At 34.0% G+C, this 17,991-nt stretch overlaps 2 protein-coding genes across 2 annotated transcripts; both read left to right on the top strand.

Annotated features, from left to right (window-relative positions):
* LOC109727099 (glycine-rich cell wall structural protein 1-like) lies at window positions 1,665-7,945 on the top strand. Its single transcript, XM_020256997.1, has 2 exons — window positions 1,665-1,881; window positions 7,779-7,945. The coding sequence occupies exons 1-2, from the start codon at window positions 1,665-1,667 to the stop codon at window positions 7,943-7,945; spliced, it is 384 nt and encodes a 127-aa protein (XP_020112586.1).
* On the top strand, window positions 17,426-17,990 carry LOC109727100 (auxin-responsive protein SAUR32-like; the record flags this gene model as incomplete). The annotated part of the gene is made up of 1 exon (XM_020256998.1): window positions 17,426-17,990. A coding segment is annotated over exon 1 (276 nt), but the record flags the coding sequence as incomplete, so codon positions are not given.

Genomic DNA, 17,991 nt, shown 5'->3' on the forward strand with positions numbered 1-17,991 from the left:
ATGTGAAATATATTGATCTTCAAAAAAAAAAATTAATAAAGCAAACTATATATAATAAAAATTCGAAGTACAATAATATAAAAGAAAATTTTAAAAATTTTATTTACCATGCAAAAGTTAGAATAGTGCTATATAAGATAATTTGCAAATTATGTAAAATTATGTAAAGAAATAAAATCTAAAAATAAATTGTAAATGAAAATTATTTTACTAACAGTCAATTCAGAAGATAAAAAGTTTTTATTCATAAAGAAAGAATTCATAAAAATTTCAAATTTTTACTTTATATTCTTAAATACTAAAAATCTAAAATCCAATAGATTGCCATTGGAAGGCCCCGAAATATTTTAAGAAGTTCTAAAATTAGAATTTAAACATGAATAAATTATCATTATTATCATAATTATTGATTATGATCTAACAATATATGGACAACTCAGAACTCAATCATTAATAATATTATAATCAAGAAACAAATATTAAACAATTAACAGCTTAATACTAAACACAATTATACAAAAAAAATTAGATTACTAAAATACTCTTATTGAAATGAAGTATGAAGCAATCCAAATAGGAGAGAGAGATTACGAGTCTAATTAGATTTTGTTATTTTGGGGCACTGCAATTGAACTTGAACCGCCGTTACCGGAGGCGGACGAGGCGAGCACTACCGAGGCATCGACGGTCGGCACTCGGCAGTCGGCAAGCCAAAGAAGTAGCCGCGGGGGCCGAGGAGAGAGATTGAGAGAAGAGAGCAATTGGGAGAGAGAGAGAGAGAGAGAGAGAGAGAGAGAGAGAGAGATTTGCTGTTTACCGTTTACGTGTGGTTTGGGTGGTAGGTGTGTCAGCATGAGGAGACGCGCGAGCGGCGGACGGCGGCGTCATGAATGCTGTGCGCCTCTGCGTGGAGATGTAGAATCTTGGCCCACAAGCCAACAGATTTTTTTAAAAAAATTTCATTTTGGTCCTCTAGTTTGCAATATTTTTATTTTCTCAATAGCTTAATAATGGACCTTCTTGTAATTTTGAGAATGTGGGTTGGGCCATGGCCATTGTCGGTCCCCACATAGCTCCGTCCCTGAGCGGTGCGGAGGTACTCGCGGTGGAGGACGGCCTCGTAGAAGACGAAGGCCTCAACGAGGTAGGAGTCGCTGGTGCGGCAGTACTTGCCGTAGTAGAGCTGGGCGATGCGGGACGCGACCTCGCCCACCTCAAGATCGCCATCCGAGTCCTACTCTCCAACGAGGGAGATGAGAGCGTCCAAAAAATGTAATTTTTTAAGGTGTAAAAAATGGTGTAATGGTGCAAAAAGGAAGAAGGAAAAGGAAGATGAGGAGAAGAAAAAATTGTACAATTTTGGACAAAATTGTGCAAAATTGGGCAAAATGATGCAAAACTGTGCAATTCTCATCAAAATTGGCCTAATTTTTTGCTCAATTTTGCACCATTTTGCCCAATTTTACACCATTTAGATGAAATTTACTTTTGTTTTCTTCTTCTTCTTTCAATTTACACTATTCTTTTTCTTCCTCTTCTTCCTCTTTCTTTCTCCTCCTCCCTGAAACCCTATGAAGAAGGTAGGATGCGGTCCCCTGGCGGCAGCGGCAGCGGCAGCGGAGCGTGGTGCGGCGGAGCGGAGAAGGTGGGATGCGGCAGTAGCAATGGCGCGGGTGGCGGCCGCGGCATCGTGTGGGATGCGGTCCCCTAGCGGCGGTGGCAGCGGAGCGCTGCGCGGCGGAGCGAAGAAGGTGGGATGTGGCAGCGGCAACGACGCAGGTGGCGGCAGCGGCGTGGGTAGAGGGATCGGGGGGAGATCCGGGCGCGGTGGGGTCGAACGGAGAGGAGGAGGAAGGAGGGGAGGCGGGGCTGGTAGTAGAGGTAGGCGAACGCGAGCGCGGCGGCAGCAGCGAGGGCGAGCGCGAGTGCGGCGACGGGGGTGCAGCGGTGGGTGGTGGAAGAAAAAAAATAGCGAAGGAAAAAAAAGAAGAGAGAGAAAAAAGAAGAGAGAAAGAAAAGGAATAAGAGTATTTTCGTCCGATGGCAAAAAATCCGGCCCAAATCTGCAAAATTGAAAAATGTGGCCTAATTTTGCAAAAGTTCAAAATTTGTGTATTTTTTATGCAAATTGGCCTAGATACAAATTTTAGAATAAAACTAATTTTGTATTTAGATAAAAATTTGATTATTTTCGGAAATAAAAAAACTAACGTTGGAATAGTTAAATTGAAATAGTGAGAATAAAAGTAATTACAGTTTAAAAATAATATTTTATCTAATTAGTTGACATAAAAATATTAATTAAAAAATTAATTAATAATTTAACATTATAATTAAAATTAGATTTAGATTTTAATTAAATTTGTTCCCACTTAGAAACAAACTTATTTAGGGAGAAGGTGGAACAGTTGTTCTAAAATTATACCAACTTATTTCTAAAAAAAAAACTACTATTTCTCCTACTCTACTAAAATATTATTTACCATTTGGTATAGGGATTAAGGGGGGAATAAGGGGTTATCCCCTCTTTCTAACCAAACACAAATTTTTGAATTCGAGAATAAAGTCCCTGAGATAAACTGGTATACTCTGGTATAAGTTTGGAATTGTTGTTCCATTCTTTTTCCTGGAACAAAATTATTTCTAAGTGGAAACAAGGTTAACTAAAGTCTAAATTTAATTTCAATTATGGTATTAACTTATTAATTAATCTAATTAATATATTTAAAATATTATCCATTGCTTAAATAATAAAATAAATAATTAATTAATTATAATTAATTAGCTAACTAATTATTAGTAATTTAATGTGTTTATTTATAAACTAATTTTTATATTGTTCAGCCACTAACATTTTTATTAATCTAATTAATTTTTTTTACTAGTTATCTAGCTAAAATAATTTACTAACTAATTAAAAAGTTAAATTATATTTTATAATTAATTAATTAATATAGTTTTATTATCTTATACAATATTCATAGCTACTAAATTTATTAACTTATTAAATTATTTTTAATTAATATTTTGAGGTTAATTAATTCGATAAAATATTAATAATTTAAAATTATAAATCTTATTCCTTCCATTCCAATTAAACCATCCGAATACTATATATATATATATATATATATATATATATATATATATATATATATATATATATATATATATATATATATATATATATATATATATGATTCCTCGGGACTTGAGTGTGTAACAGAGAAAATGTCTAAACATATATTTGACTCTTTGATGACAATAAAGGACAGTATTTATTCATTTTTCTTATCTTATTTTCTACTCTCTATCACTGGTAGTTTTCTCTTAACTCGTGACGACCAATTCAATTTACATTAATCTTTGTTACACAAGGGATAAGTTACACAAATTATTAACACAGCAAAGGTTGTCTAATAGTTTGCTTGCATGATTAATTATTTAGGTCTTACGTTAATAGCTGGATAGATTTGAATTGACTTGGCAAAACTTGTGTAAATTTGTAGAATTCTTTTTATAGATCCGCATGCTTTGATTCTGGAGTTCTCCAAAGAAAAATAAATAAATAAATAAATAAATGAAGTAGCATTAATTTCCAAAGTAACACGAAAAGACTTACGGTTCTCTATTACATCCTATGTATTAGTACTTCACATTCTTTATTACGAATCCGTCTAGGGTACTATCGATGGTAGATTAATAGTATATTATTATCTGTTTTCTAAACTTTGAATCAAATACTACTGGAACTACGACCACTAACCCAAACCATCCAGAGACTGAAAAATGGATAGCAAACACTGGTTCTCTATTATTGATAGTATTCTAACTTTACTCCTCTATAACATCGTGTAAGTTAGCAGGTTGTGATTTTTCGTCCCTGTTATTAATGTATCATATAAGTCATTTTATTGGCTAAATAACTTTTTGAAGGTCTTGTTTAAATCATTGTTATTAGATTATTTTTTTGGCATATTTGTTGAGAAATTTTGGCATTTCATATCAGAATTAGTCAGAATTGAAGTCAGTTTATGGCATTTTCTCACTCTAGAAAGAAAATTGAAATTAATAGATGACTTTGCTTGTTGGCACGTGATATGCAGAACTTCTATTTTGANAGTATCCTAGCCTAATTCTTATTTTATATATGTTAATGTAAAAACCCAACTATAGAATTCTAGTTTTTACACTTCTTATCCTATATATATATATATATATATATATATATATATATATATATATATATATATATATATATATATATATATATATATCTTATTAACAGGAACAATCTAATTTTTTTTCAAACGTAAAATTACTCTACTTCTACTTATATCTGAATTTATACATATTTTTAAAATAAATAATTTTTATTTAAGCTATGGACGCAAGATCCACATCACTCCTAAACTGTACTTAGGCTTAATTTGGTATTGAGGTAAATCTAATGCTATTAGATAAAATAGAGTTGAAAAAAAATATATAGAAATATATTTCTGTGTTTTCGATTAGATCGCAGAAAATATATCGTTCCCGATTAACTGCAATATGCGGAACGTAATATTACATACGAAAGTAAATAAGATATTTTTTTATTATTATTTTTTACCGCACATACCGCAATCTCTCGCAATTTCTAACGAAGCCTTAGCAAGCTTGTGATGTGCAGGCAGGAACCGGAAGCCAAAGGTGGAAGCCGCGGCACAGGTATGGAGGTGTGCTGGCGGTCAGGGATAGGGAGCAGTTACTGTGTTCTGGCTTGCTGGCTCGCAGGCTTTTAATTCAAGCGCAGTGCAGACAGCAAATCTATCTTGGCTTGTCAGCTTTCTTATCTACGGCCGTATATGTGCAAACAAACAATTTTACATCTGGTAACCAAAATAATATAATATAAATAAATATGGACTTTTACGAGTTCCAAGCACTATTTAAGTGGATAATTGGTTGGGCTGGTGGAAAGAAAAAATTTTAGAATGCAACGGCTATATTGGTAACGTGACGTAATAAATTAATTAAATATTTTTTTTTAAAAATATATGTCCTATCATAATTATAAAATAATATTTTTATTATACTTTTATTTAAAAAGAAGAAATATTATTGGCTTGTTATTAATGATGTGGTGCAAGTGTGACAGTATAGAATTCCTCCGTGGAAAGGCCTCTTGCCTTTTATGTTACTAAGAAGCGAACTTGTAGTCACAAATTTAGACCGAAAAAAAAAAAAAAAGTTTTGCATTTCCTTATCACTTTAGTACTCTATAGTTTAAAGTGTATTAATTTAGTACCACGTGGTTTCATTTTTTTTTTTTCGTCAGCTTTTTCGTTAATATTTCGTTAAATTATATACAAAAAACTTTAGATACCCATCTAGGTTTATCGGACATTCATTTTAGTATTTTCTAGTTTTAACTTTGTCGTTGATTTAAAAAAAAAAAGAAATTAGTAAAATTAATAATAAAAAGAGAAAAATGAAACCACAAGATACTAAATTGATACATTTTAAATCACAAAATATTAAAATGAGAAAGTGCGTAACTACAGTGATGTTATTTGAAATTTTTTCAAAAAAAAAACGAAGACCAAAAAGTTTGAAGCTTTTTTTTGCCTAATTATAGCTGCGTTGGCAAGGAAGAAGTGAAGTTGTGCGCAAGCGCAAGCAGATGAAAGATCTTACGCTTGTATCATCACTGTTAGCAGCAACTTAATTGAATAAAATAATCACAGGTAAATTAAGAAACATCAAAAAAGGCTCCATCTTTTCTGCGTAAACCATATAACCATTCTCTTCTAAAAATTGAGGCATCTTTAGATCACCATGTAAGTAAGTATATATATCAGATCTTGGTAATGCCCAGCAGCTGTAAGACCAGTCGCTTTGCAATGCCATTCTGGACAAATAACTAAGTACAAAATTTGCATGACAAGAAAGGTCACAGACAGTGATATGGCTAATTTAACGTTAAAGTTTCTGAAAAAGTGCGGCTCAACCAAGCTAAGCCGAAAATTCTGTTGAGTTTGATATATTTTACAATCGGCATGAGAAATCATTAAACAGTTTCTGCTATTATATTTTTATATTTTTTTCTATTTAGAAACAAACAGAATATTTTTCTATCATCGTTTCTCACCGCACGTAACGCAACCTCTCCGCAATCCTAAACGAAACCTACATCTCCTAAAACACTAAAGCAAAAGCAAAGATCAAGAATACACAATTCGTCAGAGTTCAAAATAAATCTTTACTTACATGCAAACGGTATATACTTTACAAATTAGGATTGAGTGTATTAATAATCTCGCCAATCTTTCTTCGACTCGTTTAAGGCTGCTAACATACACAGATCACAAAAGAAGCATAGCAATTACAAGCAAAAAAACAAAAACAAATGGCCACAAATTTGTAGAAAAGGCGATAGGAAATATAAGCATATGAAATTTGAGCAACTCAACCATTAATTTCGGGCCAGTAATAGTAGGAGAATTTCAAACAAATAATAGAAAAGACGAAGCATGAAAAGGAAACTTATAAGCAAATGTACACTACCAGTAATAGCAGAGTAAAAAATAAGGAGCAACGAAAACAGCATAAGCACATCAGGGACAAAATAAAAGAACTTCAATACTATAAAAAACAAGAAGAAAAGTATCCAAATAGCTACACGAGGACTCGAGAGGTACGGCTCAGATAGTATCAAAAAGAAAAGTAGAGTAAATGTGACCACTAAGGGGCGCAACAACACGGCAATTGTAACTCTATGCAAGTGCAAATTCAGTGTTTGATTTGATATATTTAATTACAACTGTGCAGTAAAAACTGCAGGAAAAGGTTTATCTGTAGCAGTTGGGACTACGCCTAAATTAGCCGTAGTTCTAACTATAGCCGTTAGTGAGAGTAACTTCAAATAAAAAGTAAACTTACCTTCTTAATTATTTTTTAAATAAAAAATAATTTTTTTTCTCGCCATCATATATATAAAATGATAAAATTTTAAAAATTATTTCTCAATTATATGCAACAAAATAAATTATTTGTAGTTGCAGCGTTTTCTACTCTATCCAATCAAATATATTGCATGTAATTACAATTGCTGCATTTTCAGTTGTATACATCTCCAACTATATAGTATTTGTAATTGCATCTAACGAACCGGTCCTTAAGTTCCATATTTTATTATCAAACAAACATGAGAAGTATATAAATTGTAAGCATTCTTTCTACTACCAATTTGCCCTTACGCTTTATCGTGAAGAATTAAAACTTAAAAGACAAAAAAAATTATTGTACCAAAGATTTAATATATAGACAATGGGCTTGGGCTTTGTACGTTTATGCTAATGCTAGTGCCTTAGGTCTAGCGTGTTAGGGATATTTTAGGGATTCCTAAGAAATAAATGTCACAGTAGAGTGATAAAAAGATGAGAATAAATATTACCCTTTCTTTATGTTGAGAAATATATTATATATATACTATAATTATATTATATATATATATATATATATATTTATAGTCTCTATAAATCTTTTAATCGTCCAAAAAAGAATTCACAATGGCAGCCCACTTTCAAAGTTGGGTGTGGGCTCGCATTTTCAAGGTTTGCTCTTTCTTGGCCCGCTCACTTTTTTTTAATCGTTTCTTCCCATGTGACAGTTTTATCTCTTCTCATATACCGTTCTAATTTTTCATGCAACTGTTTTCTTGTCCACATACGCTGTGATTCTTTTTCTACTTTCTTTCAATGCATTTTTTTATTATCTTTGCTTTTTCAATGTAGTTAGTGTGACTGATTTATGTGATGTCTCTTCTTTGGCACATCCGTGTCAAGGGCGCCAATCCATCCACTTCCTCCCTCCTTGGCGATCCCGGATCTTCCTCTGCCACACCACTATCCACGACCTCCTCTCTACATCCACAATCGCCGTCGTAAACAGGCCGCGTTGAAGGCGGCTTCGTTTTAATCGCTTTTTTATCTCTTTGTAATTTTTTTTTATTTTTTTGTGTTGGGAGATGAAAGAGAGCGAGAGTTTATCCGAGATGTAGAGAAAGATAGAGGAAAGGATTTAGCAAACTGTGGGTGGTGTACTGGAATCTGTAGTCGGAATAGAGGATGAGGTTTCCCCGTCAATGTAGGTGGAGTAACGTGCGACCGCCTAATGCGATGCGGCAGCATAGGGTCCACTATTAATGGAGGGGTTAGAGGTGAGGGTGGATTCCGTCGCGTCCAATCTATCCTGTCCATGACAGCTTCTTCGTTTGTTTTTATTGAATGAATACTTTTACTTTTTTATTGGTAGCTTTTATATTTCCACTCCGCTACGAAGCGTGGATGCTTTCACTAGTGTGTTCAACCCAAGGGCCCACATCATCCTAACGCACATCACTTAATCCAATGGCCAAAAACTTGGTAGCACCATTGACTTGGTGCTATTAATAGCATAGTAGCCTAGTTCTATCATATGATGTCCGGCTGCTATGCTATCAATAGCACCAAGTAGTTTGGTGCTATCAAGTTTTCTGTGTTAGACTCAACCCATTTGATTATTTTTACCCGTTAGATTATACTATTCAACTAACACCCACTCAACCCAAGGGGCCCACTATCATCCTAAACCGCACATCACTTAATCCAATGGCCAAAAACATGTAGCACCAATGACTTGGTGCTATTAAATAGCATAGTAGCCAAGTTCTATCTATATGAGTCGCGCTGCTATGCTATCAATAGCACCAAAGTATTGGTGCTATCAAGTTTCTTGCCGTTAGATTAACCCTTTGATTATTTTTACGTTAGATCATACCATTCAACCAACAACCCACCCACTTAACCCAAGGAGCCCAATCATCCTAACGCACATCACTTAATCCAATGGCCAAAAACTTGGTACCAATGACTTGGTGCTATTAATAGGCATAGTAGCCTAGTTCTATCTATATGAGTCCGGCTGCTATGCTATCAATAGCACCAAATAGTTGGTGCTATCAAGTTTCTGCCGTTAGATTAAGCCCTTTGATGTATTTGTACCGTTAGATTATACTATTCAACCAACACCCACTCAACCCAAGGGGGCCCACATCATCCTAACCGCACATCACTTAATCCAACATGGCCAAAACTTGTAGCTCCAATGACTTGGTGCTATTAATAGCATAGTAGCCTAGTTCTATCTATATGAGTCCGGCTGCTATGCTATCAATAGCACCAAGTGTTCGGTGCTATCAAATTTATCTGCCGTTGATTAACCCCTTTGATTATTTTTACCCTTTAGATTATACTATTCAACCAACACCCACTCAACCCAGGGGCCCACATCATCCTAACCGCACATCACTTAATCCAATGGCCAAGAACTTTGGTAAGCACCAATGACTTGGTGCTATTGATAGCATAAGTACCTAGTTCTATCTTATAGTCGCGGCTGCCTTCAGAATAGCACCAAGTAGTTGGTGCTATCAAGTTTTTCTGCCGTTAGATTAACCCTTTGATTATTTTTACCCGTTAGATCATACATTCAAGCAACCACCCACTCAACCCAAGGGGCCACATCATCCTAACCGACATCACTTAATCCAATGGCCAAAAACTTGGTAGCACCAATGACTTGGTGCTATTAATAGCATAGTAGCCTCGTTCTATCTATATGAGTCCGGCTGCTATGCTATCAATAGCACCAAATAGTTGGTGCTATCAAGTTTTCTGCCGTTAGATTAACCCCTTTGATTAATTTTTACCCGTTAAGTATATATTCAACCAACCAGCCACTCAACCCAAGGGGGCCCACATATCCTACACGCACATTCACTTAATCCAATGGCCAAAAACTGGTAGGCACCGATGACTGGTGCTATTAATAGCATAGTAGCCTAGTTCTATCCATATGGTCCGCGCTGCTATGCTATCAATAGCACCAAGTAGTTGGTGCTATCAATTTTCTGCCGTTAGATTATCCTTTGATTATTTTACCCTTTAGATTATACTATTCAACAACACCCACTCAACCCAAGGGGGCCCACATCATCCTAACCGCACATCACTCAATCCAATGCCAAAAACTTGGTGACCACATGACTTGGTGCTATTAATAGCATAGTAGCCTAGTTCTATCTATATGAGTCCGGCTGCTATGCTATCATAGCACCAAGTAGTTGGTGCTATAATTTTCTGCCGTTAGATTAACCCCTTTGATTATTTTTATCCGTTAGATTATACTATTCGACCAACCACCCACTCAACCCAGGGGCCCACATGCATCCTAACCGCACATCACTTAATCCAATGGCCAAAAAACTTGTAGCACAATGACTTGGTGCTACTAATAGCATAGTAGCCTAGTCTTATAATATATATATATATATATATATATATATATATATATATATATATAATATATATATATATTATATATATAAGCCATATATATAAGTGCTTGGTGATGTTATGGAAGCATGAGGCTCCGTGCTTCCAAGTTGTTTTCGATGTTCGCGTACTTTCGAATCGACGATCGGCTCTGTTAGAGTTATTTAGAGTATTTGAAGTACTAGAAAATAAATTTTGCGATTTTCGATATCATGTGCCTAGTGATCGAAGGGGCTCAAATCAATAATTTTACGGCCGTGCGTGAGCCGGTTGCAAGTTTAACGTGTAAAAATATCCAAATCACATGAAACTTTTGATAGAAAATTCTTATACATATAAAATAAGATCAATAACTTGATCTAAAATTTTAATGTCATATCATCTTATTTTGTAAGATTTTATTTTCAGCCCGTTGATTTTGAGCCACTTCGATCACTAGGCAAATGATATTCGAAAAATCGCAAAATTTATTTTCTAGATACTTCAAATACTCTAGATCAACTCTAACGGAGCCGATCGTCGATTCGAAAGTCCGTACATCGAAAACAAAGTGAAGCACGGAGCCCTCCGTGCTTCCATAAGCATCCTAGCCGCACTTCTATATATATATATGTACTATCTATATATATACTACTATATATAATGAGAGAAAGCCACCATGAGTGCACTCTTGATGGCTAAGGGAAATGATGTGCACGAGAGGCCATCGAACTGCCGCAGAGGGGAAGAGGTAGAGAGAAGAGAGAGGATGGTTGCTAGCGAGGGTGGGGTGGTCATCAGTTGTGGGGGCGCGGGGCAGCTAGAATGAATGAGAGAGTCGAGCTGGGAATACTATCGTAAACCAAGGATTTGAGCTTATATCCGAGTTCTCCACCGTTAGAGTTTACTTTGTATTTTTACCATTAGATTGGGCGCATCATTCCTAACACATATTTCTCAATCCAATGTTAAACTAAATAGCAACGCATAGCTCCTGCTATTATAGTATTTTCCAACCTAGTTCTCTCTCTCCCTCTCTCTCTCTCTCTCTCTCTCTTCCTCTCTCTCTCTCCTCCTCTCTCTCATCATATATATATATATATATATAGAGTTGAGCTAGAATACTCTCGATAGTAAACAGAGCGTTTTACTATCAAGTTGTTTTCGATGATAGAGCTTCCAAATTAACGATCGGCTCCGTTAAATATGATCTAAACCATTTAAACTACCTAGAAATTAAATTTCACGCACTTTCGATATTATTCTTTTATCCATCTAGTGAACAGAAAATGAATGGTTGAAAATGAATATTCTTTAAAAAATGATGATAGGAGTCTTGTAATCAAGATCAAGAGTACAGATCTTGTTTTAAATAGTTTAAAGAATTTTCTAACAAAAATTCAATTGATTTGGATATCTTTACACCGTTAAAGAGAGAAAACGTCTCTTATCCACCATTAAAATTATAAATTTTGAAACCCTTTGATCATTAGGCAAATGATGTCGAAAAGATTTGAAATTTGATTTGTAAATACTTTAAGTGGTATAGATCATGTTCAACGGAGCCGATCGTCAATTTGGAAGCTCTATCATCGAAAACAACTCGATAGTAAAACGCTCCGTTTACTATCGAGAGTATTCTAGCTCAACTCTATATATATATATATATATATATATGTCACATGTTGTAATTAGATATAATTTTTATAGTTTTATTTAAAAAAATAAAAGAGTATATGTATGTACCTAACTTTATACCTAATTCCTTTTTGCCTTGGTAAATGAAGTATGTTTTCTATCTGCTTTCGCTTTCAAGGGAGAAAAAACAAATCGACTTATTATCACTACTTAGAAAATGCGATTTTCTTATTTTCTGGCTTCGAATTCCATTTTAAAGCCATTTGCATAAACCCATTATTACCTAATTAATGTAGAAGGACTTTGCTGAGTAGTGTAAAACAACCTTTATTTTTTAATGAAAATTTTAAACTGGCATAGTGAGTTAGAGAACGGCCGTTTTATATAATAATAGAAACATTGACGTGACTCGAATTTAGAACCTTCTACTCTGATACAATATAAAACAATTATTATTTTTTAAATTTAAAATTATGTTTAGCTCGAATACAAAGAAGGAAATAAAACCTTATTTCTCCCTTTATATCCAAACAAAAAATGAGAAAAATGGGGACTATTGTTTCCACCTCTCTAATTAATGAATTATTTGGAATTACCCATTAAGCGGTGGAAACAATAATTCCCTACTCATGCCAGAACAAGCTTGTCCCAATAGCTGGAACAAGTTAAATTATTTTTTATATTTAATTAATTAATTAATATATTTTTATTATATTATATAATATTTATAGCTAATAAATTTATTAATTTATTTTTAATTATTATTTTGATGTTAATTAATTAGATAAAATTTTAATTTAAAATTATAATTCTTATTCCTTCTGTTCCAATCTAATCATTCAAATACTATTACCTTATTTCCAAGACCAATCCAATTTTCACTCAAATACAAAATTGGTTTAGTTTCTGCTTATATCTGAACGTATACTTATCTCTGAAATAATCAGTTTTTACTTATATCCGAACCAAACAAAATAGCTTAAGCTAATAGAGAATAATATTTTTATATGTAACAAGAAGCGCCTCAATGAAATCTCGTTAAGTCAGTTTGGTGAAGCATACCAAAGCCCTTCTGATGGGGTTATTGCCAAACAAACAGTTTCCGCATGTATGCTTTGGGAAGCAAGTAGACAAAAAAGAGGTGCGCTCGGAGAAAGGAGCTTGCAACAATTGCCTCTCCATGGTGGGCCATTTGGTTGGAGAAAAATAGAAAAATTTTTGAAAATTCTAAATGTACGGCGAGATACTTCGCGACCGATATACGCTCTCTAAGAGACACTTGGGCTCTCTTCCGTTAGTTTTTTTTTTTCCTGTGAGGCCTAACTGCCTCAGATTGTAGCCCAGTTTAATCTTTATTGAATGAAGCATTACCAAACCGCCTTATTTTAAATTTTTTTTTTAAAAAAAAAGGTTTGGTGAACCAACCATTTCACCCTATTCATAGCTTTGTTCCGGTCTAAAAAATTTTCGTACGAATCTCAAGACTAGGGACGTCAATGGATATTGAAACCCGAAATTTTATCCGAATGAAACGAATATATCTGATACTAAATGGATATAAATTCAGATATAGATATCAAAAATAGAAACAAGACGGATATGGATTCGGATATGAATTTTGACTGTACCCTACTCGAATCCGAACCCAACCCGAACCCAAATTTATTTTGTATTTTATATATATATATATATATATATATATATATATATATGTCACATGTTGTAATTAGATATAATTTTTATAGTTTTATTTAAAAAAATAAAAGAGTATATGTATGTACCTAACTTTATACCTAATTCCTTTTTGCCTTGGTAAATGAAGTATGTTTTCTATCTGCTTTCGCTTTCAAGGGAGAAAAAACAAATCGACTTATTATCACTACTTAGAAAATGCGATTTTCTTATTTTCTGGCTTCGAATTCCATTTTAAAGCCATTTGCATAAACCCATTATTACCTAATTAATGTAGAAGGACTTTGCTGAGTAGTGTAAAACAACCTTTATTTTTTAATGAAAATTTTAAACTGGCATAGTGAGTTAGAGAACGGCCGTTTTATATAATAATAGAAACATTGACGTGACTCGAATTTAGAACCTTCTACTCTGATACAATATAAAACAATTATTATTTTTTAAATTTAAAATTATGTTTAGCTCGAATACAAAGAAGGAAATAAAACCTTATTTCTCCCTTTATATCCAAACAAAAAATGAGAAAAATGGGGACTATTGTTTCCACCTCTCTAATTAATGAATTATTTGGAATTACCCATTAAGCGGTGGAAACAATAATTCCCTACTCATGCCAGAACAAGCTTGTCCCAATAGCTGGAACAAGTTAAATTATTTTTTATATTTAATTAATTAATTAATATATTTTTATTATATTATATAATATTTATAGCTAATAAATTTATTAATTTATTTTTAATTATTATTTTGATGTTAATTAATTAGATAAAATTTTAATTTAAAATTATAATTCTTATTCCTTCTGTTCCAATCTAATCATTCAAATACTATTACCTTATTTCCAAGACCAATCCAATTTTCACTCAAATACAAAATTGGTTTAGTTTCTGCTNATAGTTACAGGATTCCGTATTTTATTTAGACCAAAATCATAGAATAAAAATTTCATGGAGTTTTTTAACTATCCATCCAAACATGGCCTCAGTGTATGTTGATGTGGTATGAAAAGCACAACCAATAGATTCAATTGAATCCAATCACTATTCAATGGATAATTGAACCGGATTCGATAAATTTAATTCGTTCAAAAAATTTAAGTGAGAAGCGTTGCAATCTTGGTTATTGACCCACTGTAAATCCTTGGTCTAATAGTCTTGAGTAGGAATGTCAATGGGTATGGATGGCCGGAATTTTATCCTAACCCGAACCCGAATGAAACAAATATATTCGATGCTAAATTAATATGAATTTGGATATGGATATAAAAAATAAAAATCCGACGAATATGAATTCGGATATAGATTTTGACTGTACCCAACCCGAACCCGAACCCGAATTTATTTTGTATTATATACGAGCCCAGCTGCTATACTATCCGAACCCGACTGATTTTAAAAATTCATATCCAAACCCGAACCCGAAAATTTGAATCCAAAATAATTATTTTTTTTCAATATTTAAAAATATATTATATTAAATCTAAATTTTTAAAATACAAATTCAAATATAACATCAAATTTATATATATATATAGAGAGAGAGAGAGAGAGTCCGGCTACTATACTATCGGTAGCACGGAGGGCTCCGTGCTACCAAATTGTTTTCGATGATGCGGCTTCCAAATCGACGATCGGCTCCGTTAGACTTGATCTATACTATTGAAAGTATTTGGAAACTAAATTTTAGATTTTTTCGACATTATTTGACTAGTGATCAAAATATCTCAAAATTGACAATTTTAAAGGCCGATGTGGTGTGTTTGTGAGTTTAACGGTATAAAACAGTCCAAATTCGATGAAAATTTTATAGAAAATTCTTTTCACTATTTAGAGTGAGATCAGTATATCTGATCTTGAATTTAAATCTTTTATCATCATTTTTTATGAGATTTTTATTTTCAGCCGTTCAATTTTANGATACCCGCAGTTACCAGTGGGTCGTCCAAAATATCTATAATTTGACTGGTACCCACTCTTCTTACTCTCAAATTTTTTGGTAAAAATATTAGTGCCTTATACTCATAAATTTACCAATAATCCGCGAATATATGTGTGGATATGGATAGAGATTACCATAACTATTTCAATGATTACTTGAGGGAAAGAGATGACCTAATATGCGTCGTGATTCTTCAAGGGATCACGACCCTTTTACAATTATGTTACAAATACTCTTACACCTATTCTATTATTATTAAACTAATAATATTTTTATTGATACTGAAAACAATGTTACAATAAAAAAAAAAAAAAAAGAAAAAGAAAAAGAGACACTATACTTGCAAGCCCAAAAATATACGATAATCGTAATATAATAAGAAATTTTTAAAAAAAAGAGGGATAACCTTTAAAATACTTCTAATCTAACAAAATATTTTAATACATAATAATTAATTTTCTGATTTAGTACATTGGATAATTCTAATCTAATAAGAGAAAGGCTAGTATACGCGACGAATTCAGATTCATAATTGTAGCAATCCACCACCAAAATTATAAGTTGTTTGTTTTTGTAGAAATATTGTTTTCAAAGGTAATTCAAGATTCTTTACATATATATTATTTCTGGTGATAGAATATAATGTAAGCTATTTGAATTTTCTAAAGATCAAATTTGTAGATTTTATGACATCATTTGCTTATGAATCAAGTGGGCTCAAATTCACCATATTTAAACCATTAAAATGTACTACCAATTTTTAGACCACTTGAATTCTAGAAAAATATTGTCAAGATATTACAAAATCTAATTCCCAAAAAAATTAAAATAGCCTATCTCAAGTTTAGCTGTGCCGACAATCGATTCAAATGTTCTATAACTAAAAATGAAATAGAGGCAAACAGCTTGTTTACTTCTGAGAGTGTTCTAGCTCTACCCTTATACACACAAAAAACTATATAATGCTATAACTAAAAGCAAAAAGCATTCAAATTTGAATTGCATTACTACTATTTTCGAGGGACATTCTGAGATATCCTCTGGGAAATTTCAGCTGGAAATTATAATATTGAGTTATATATATTTATATATATAGAGAGAGAGAGAGAGGCTGGTATGCTTCCGAAAGTACGATACGCTCCGTGCTTTCAAACCGTTTTTGATGTTGGAACTTTCAAATCGACGACCGGCTCCATTAAATTTGATCTAGAGTATTTAAAGTACTTAGAAAATAAATCTCGTAATTTTTCAATATTATTTTGAACCCTTTCGATCACTAGGCAAATGGTATAAAAAATTATAAAATTTATTTTTTTAGGTACTTCAAATGATCTAGATTTAGTTTAACAGAATTAATCATCGATTCAAAAGTCCCAATATCGAGAACGACTTGGAAGCACGGAGGATTCCGTGCTTTCAGAAGCATACTAGCCTCTCTCTCTCTCTCTCTCTCTCTCTCTCTCTCTCTCTCTCTCTCTCTCTCTATATATATATATATATATATATATATATAAAAGATTGAGCCGGTTTGAGAGAATCGACACTCAACAATGATCGATTCGATTCAAGCTAAAAAAAAAAAAAAATGATCCTACTCGATTCAAGAAAATAAAAGAAATGTCAAAGATTTGAGCCGGATGGAGATGAAGCAGAGATGAAGCCCACGTCCAACAATAAAAAGGATATTCGCATGCGGCAAATTTAAGGTAGGTATAGATCATCATCCATAGTAAAATCAGTGGTTCCTATCATTAAAAATATTATTATTCTAGCTAGACTCTTTTTTAAGTCTCTCTCCCCCTCTCCCCAAATCACCGCATAAATAAATATATTTAACATGCCGCCCCTCTCTTTCTTCTCTATGTAACATGCCTGCCTATGAATGAACCCCCGCACGATTATTAAAGCTCCTCCCCCCTCCTCGCCTCCCAACCACCGCCGCCATGTCGATCGCTCCCACCTCTTAAACCCTAACCCGAACCCTAACCCCCCTCTCTCTCTCTCTCTCTCTCTCTCTCTCTCTCTCTCTCTCTCACTCTCTCTCTAATCCGCTAATCTGATCCGATCTAATCAGGGTTCGGGTTCGGGTTCGGGTTCGGGTTCGGGTTCATGGGGTCTCGCCATCGCCGCCGCCATTCTCCGGCGCCGGCTCCGCCTTCGGCGGCGCGGAGGGGGTGGGTGGCGATCAGGGTTGGGGCGGAGGGGGAGGAGCGGCGGCGGTTCGTGGTGCCGGTGGGGTTCGTGAACCACCCGCTGTTCGCGGGGCTGCTGAGGGAGGCGGAGGAGGAGTTCGGCTTCCAGCACGACGGCGCCCTCACCCTCCCCTGCCGCCTCGACCACTTCCGCCGCGTCCACGCCGCCATCCACCGCCACCTCCCCCTCCCCC

Source organism: Ananas comosus, linkage group 22, assembly GCF_001540865.1.
Source record: "Ananas comosus cultivar F153 linkage group 22, ASM154086v1, whole genome shotgun sequence".
Taxonomy (NCBI): domain Eukaryota; kingdom Viridiplantae; phylum Streptophyta; class Magnoliopsida; order Poales; family Bromeliaceae; genus Ananas; species Ananas comosus.

Coding starts and splice junctions, on each gene's coding strand:
- LOC109727099 (XM_020256997.1), top strand. CDS start 1,665: ATGGCGCGGGTGGCGGCCGCGGCATCGTGTGGGATGCGGTCCCCTAGC. Junction 1,882..7,778: donor AGGCGGGGCTGGTAGTAGAG/GTAGGCGAACGC, acceptor TTTTCAATGTAG/TTAGTGTGACTGATTTATGT.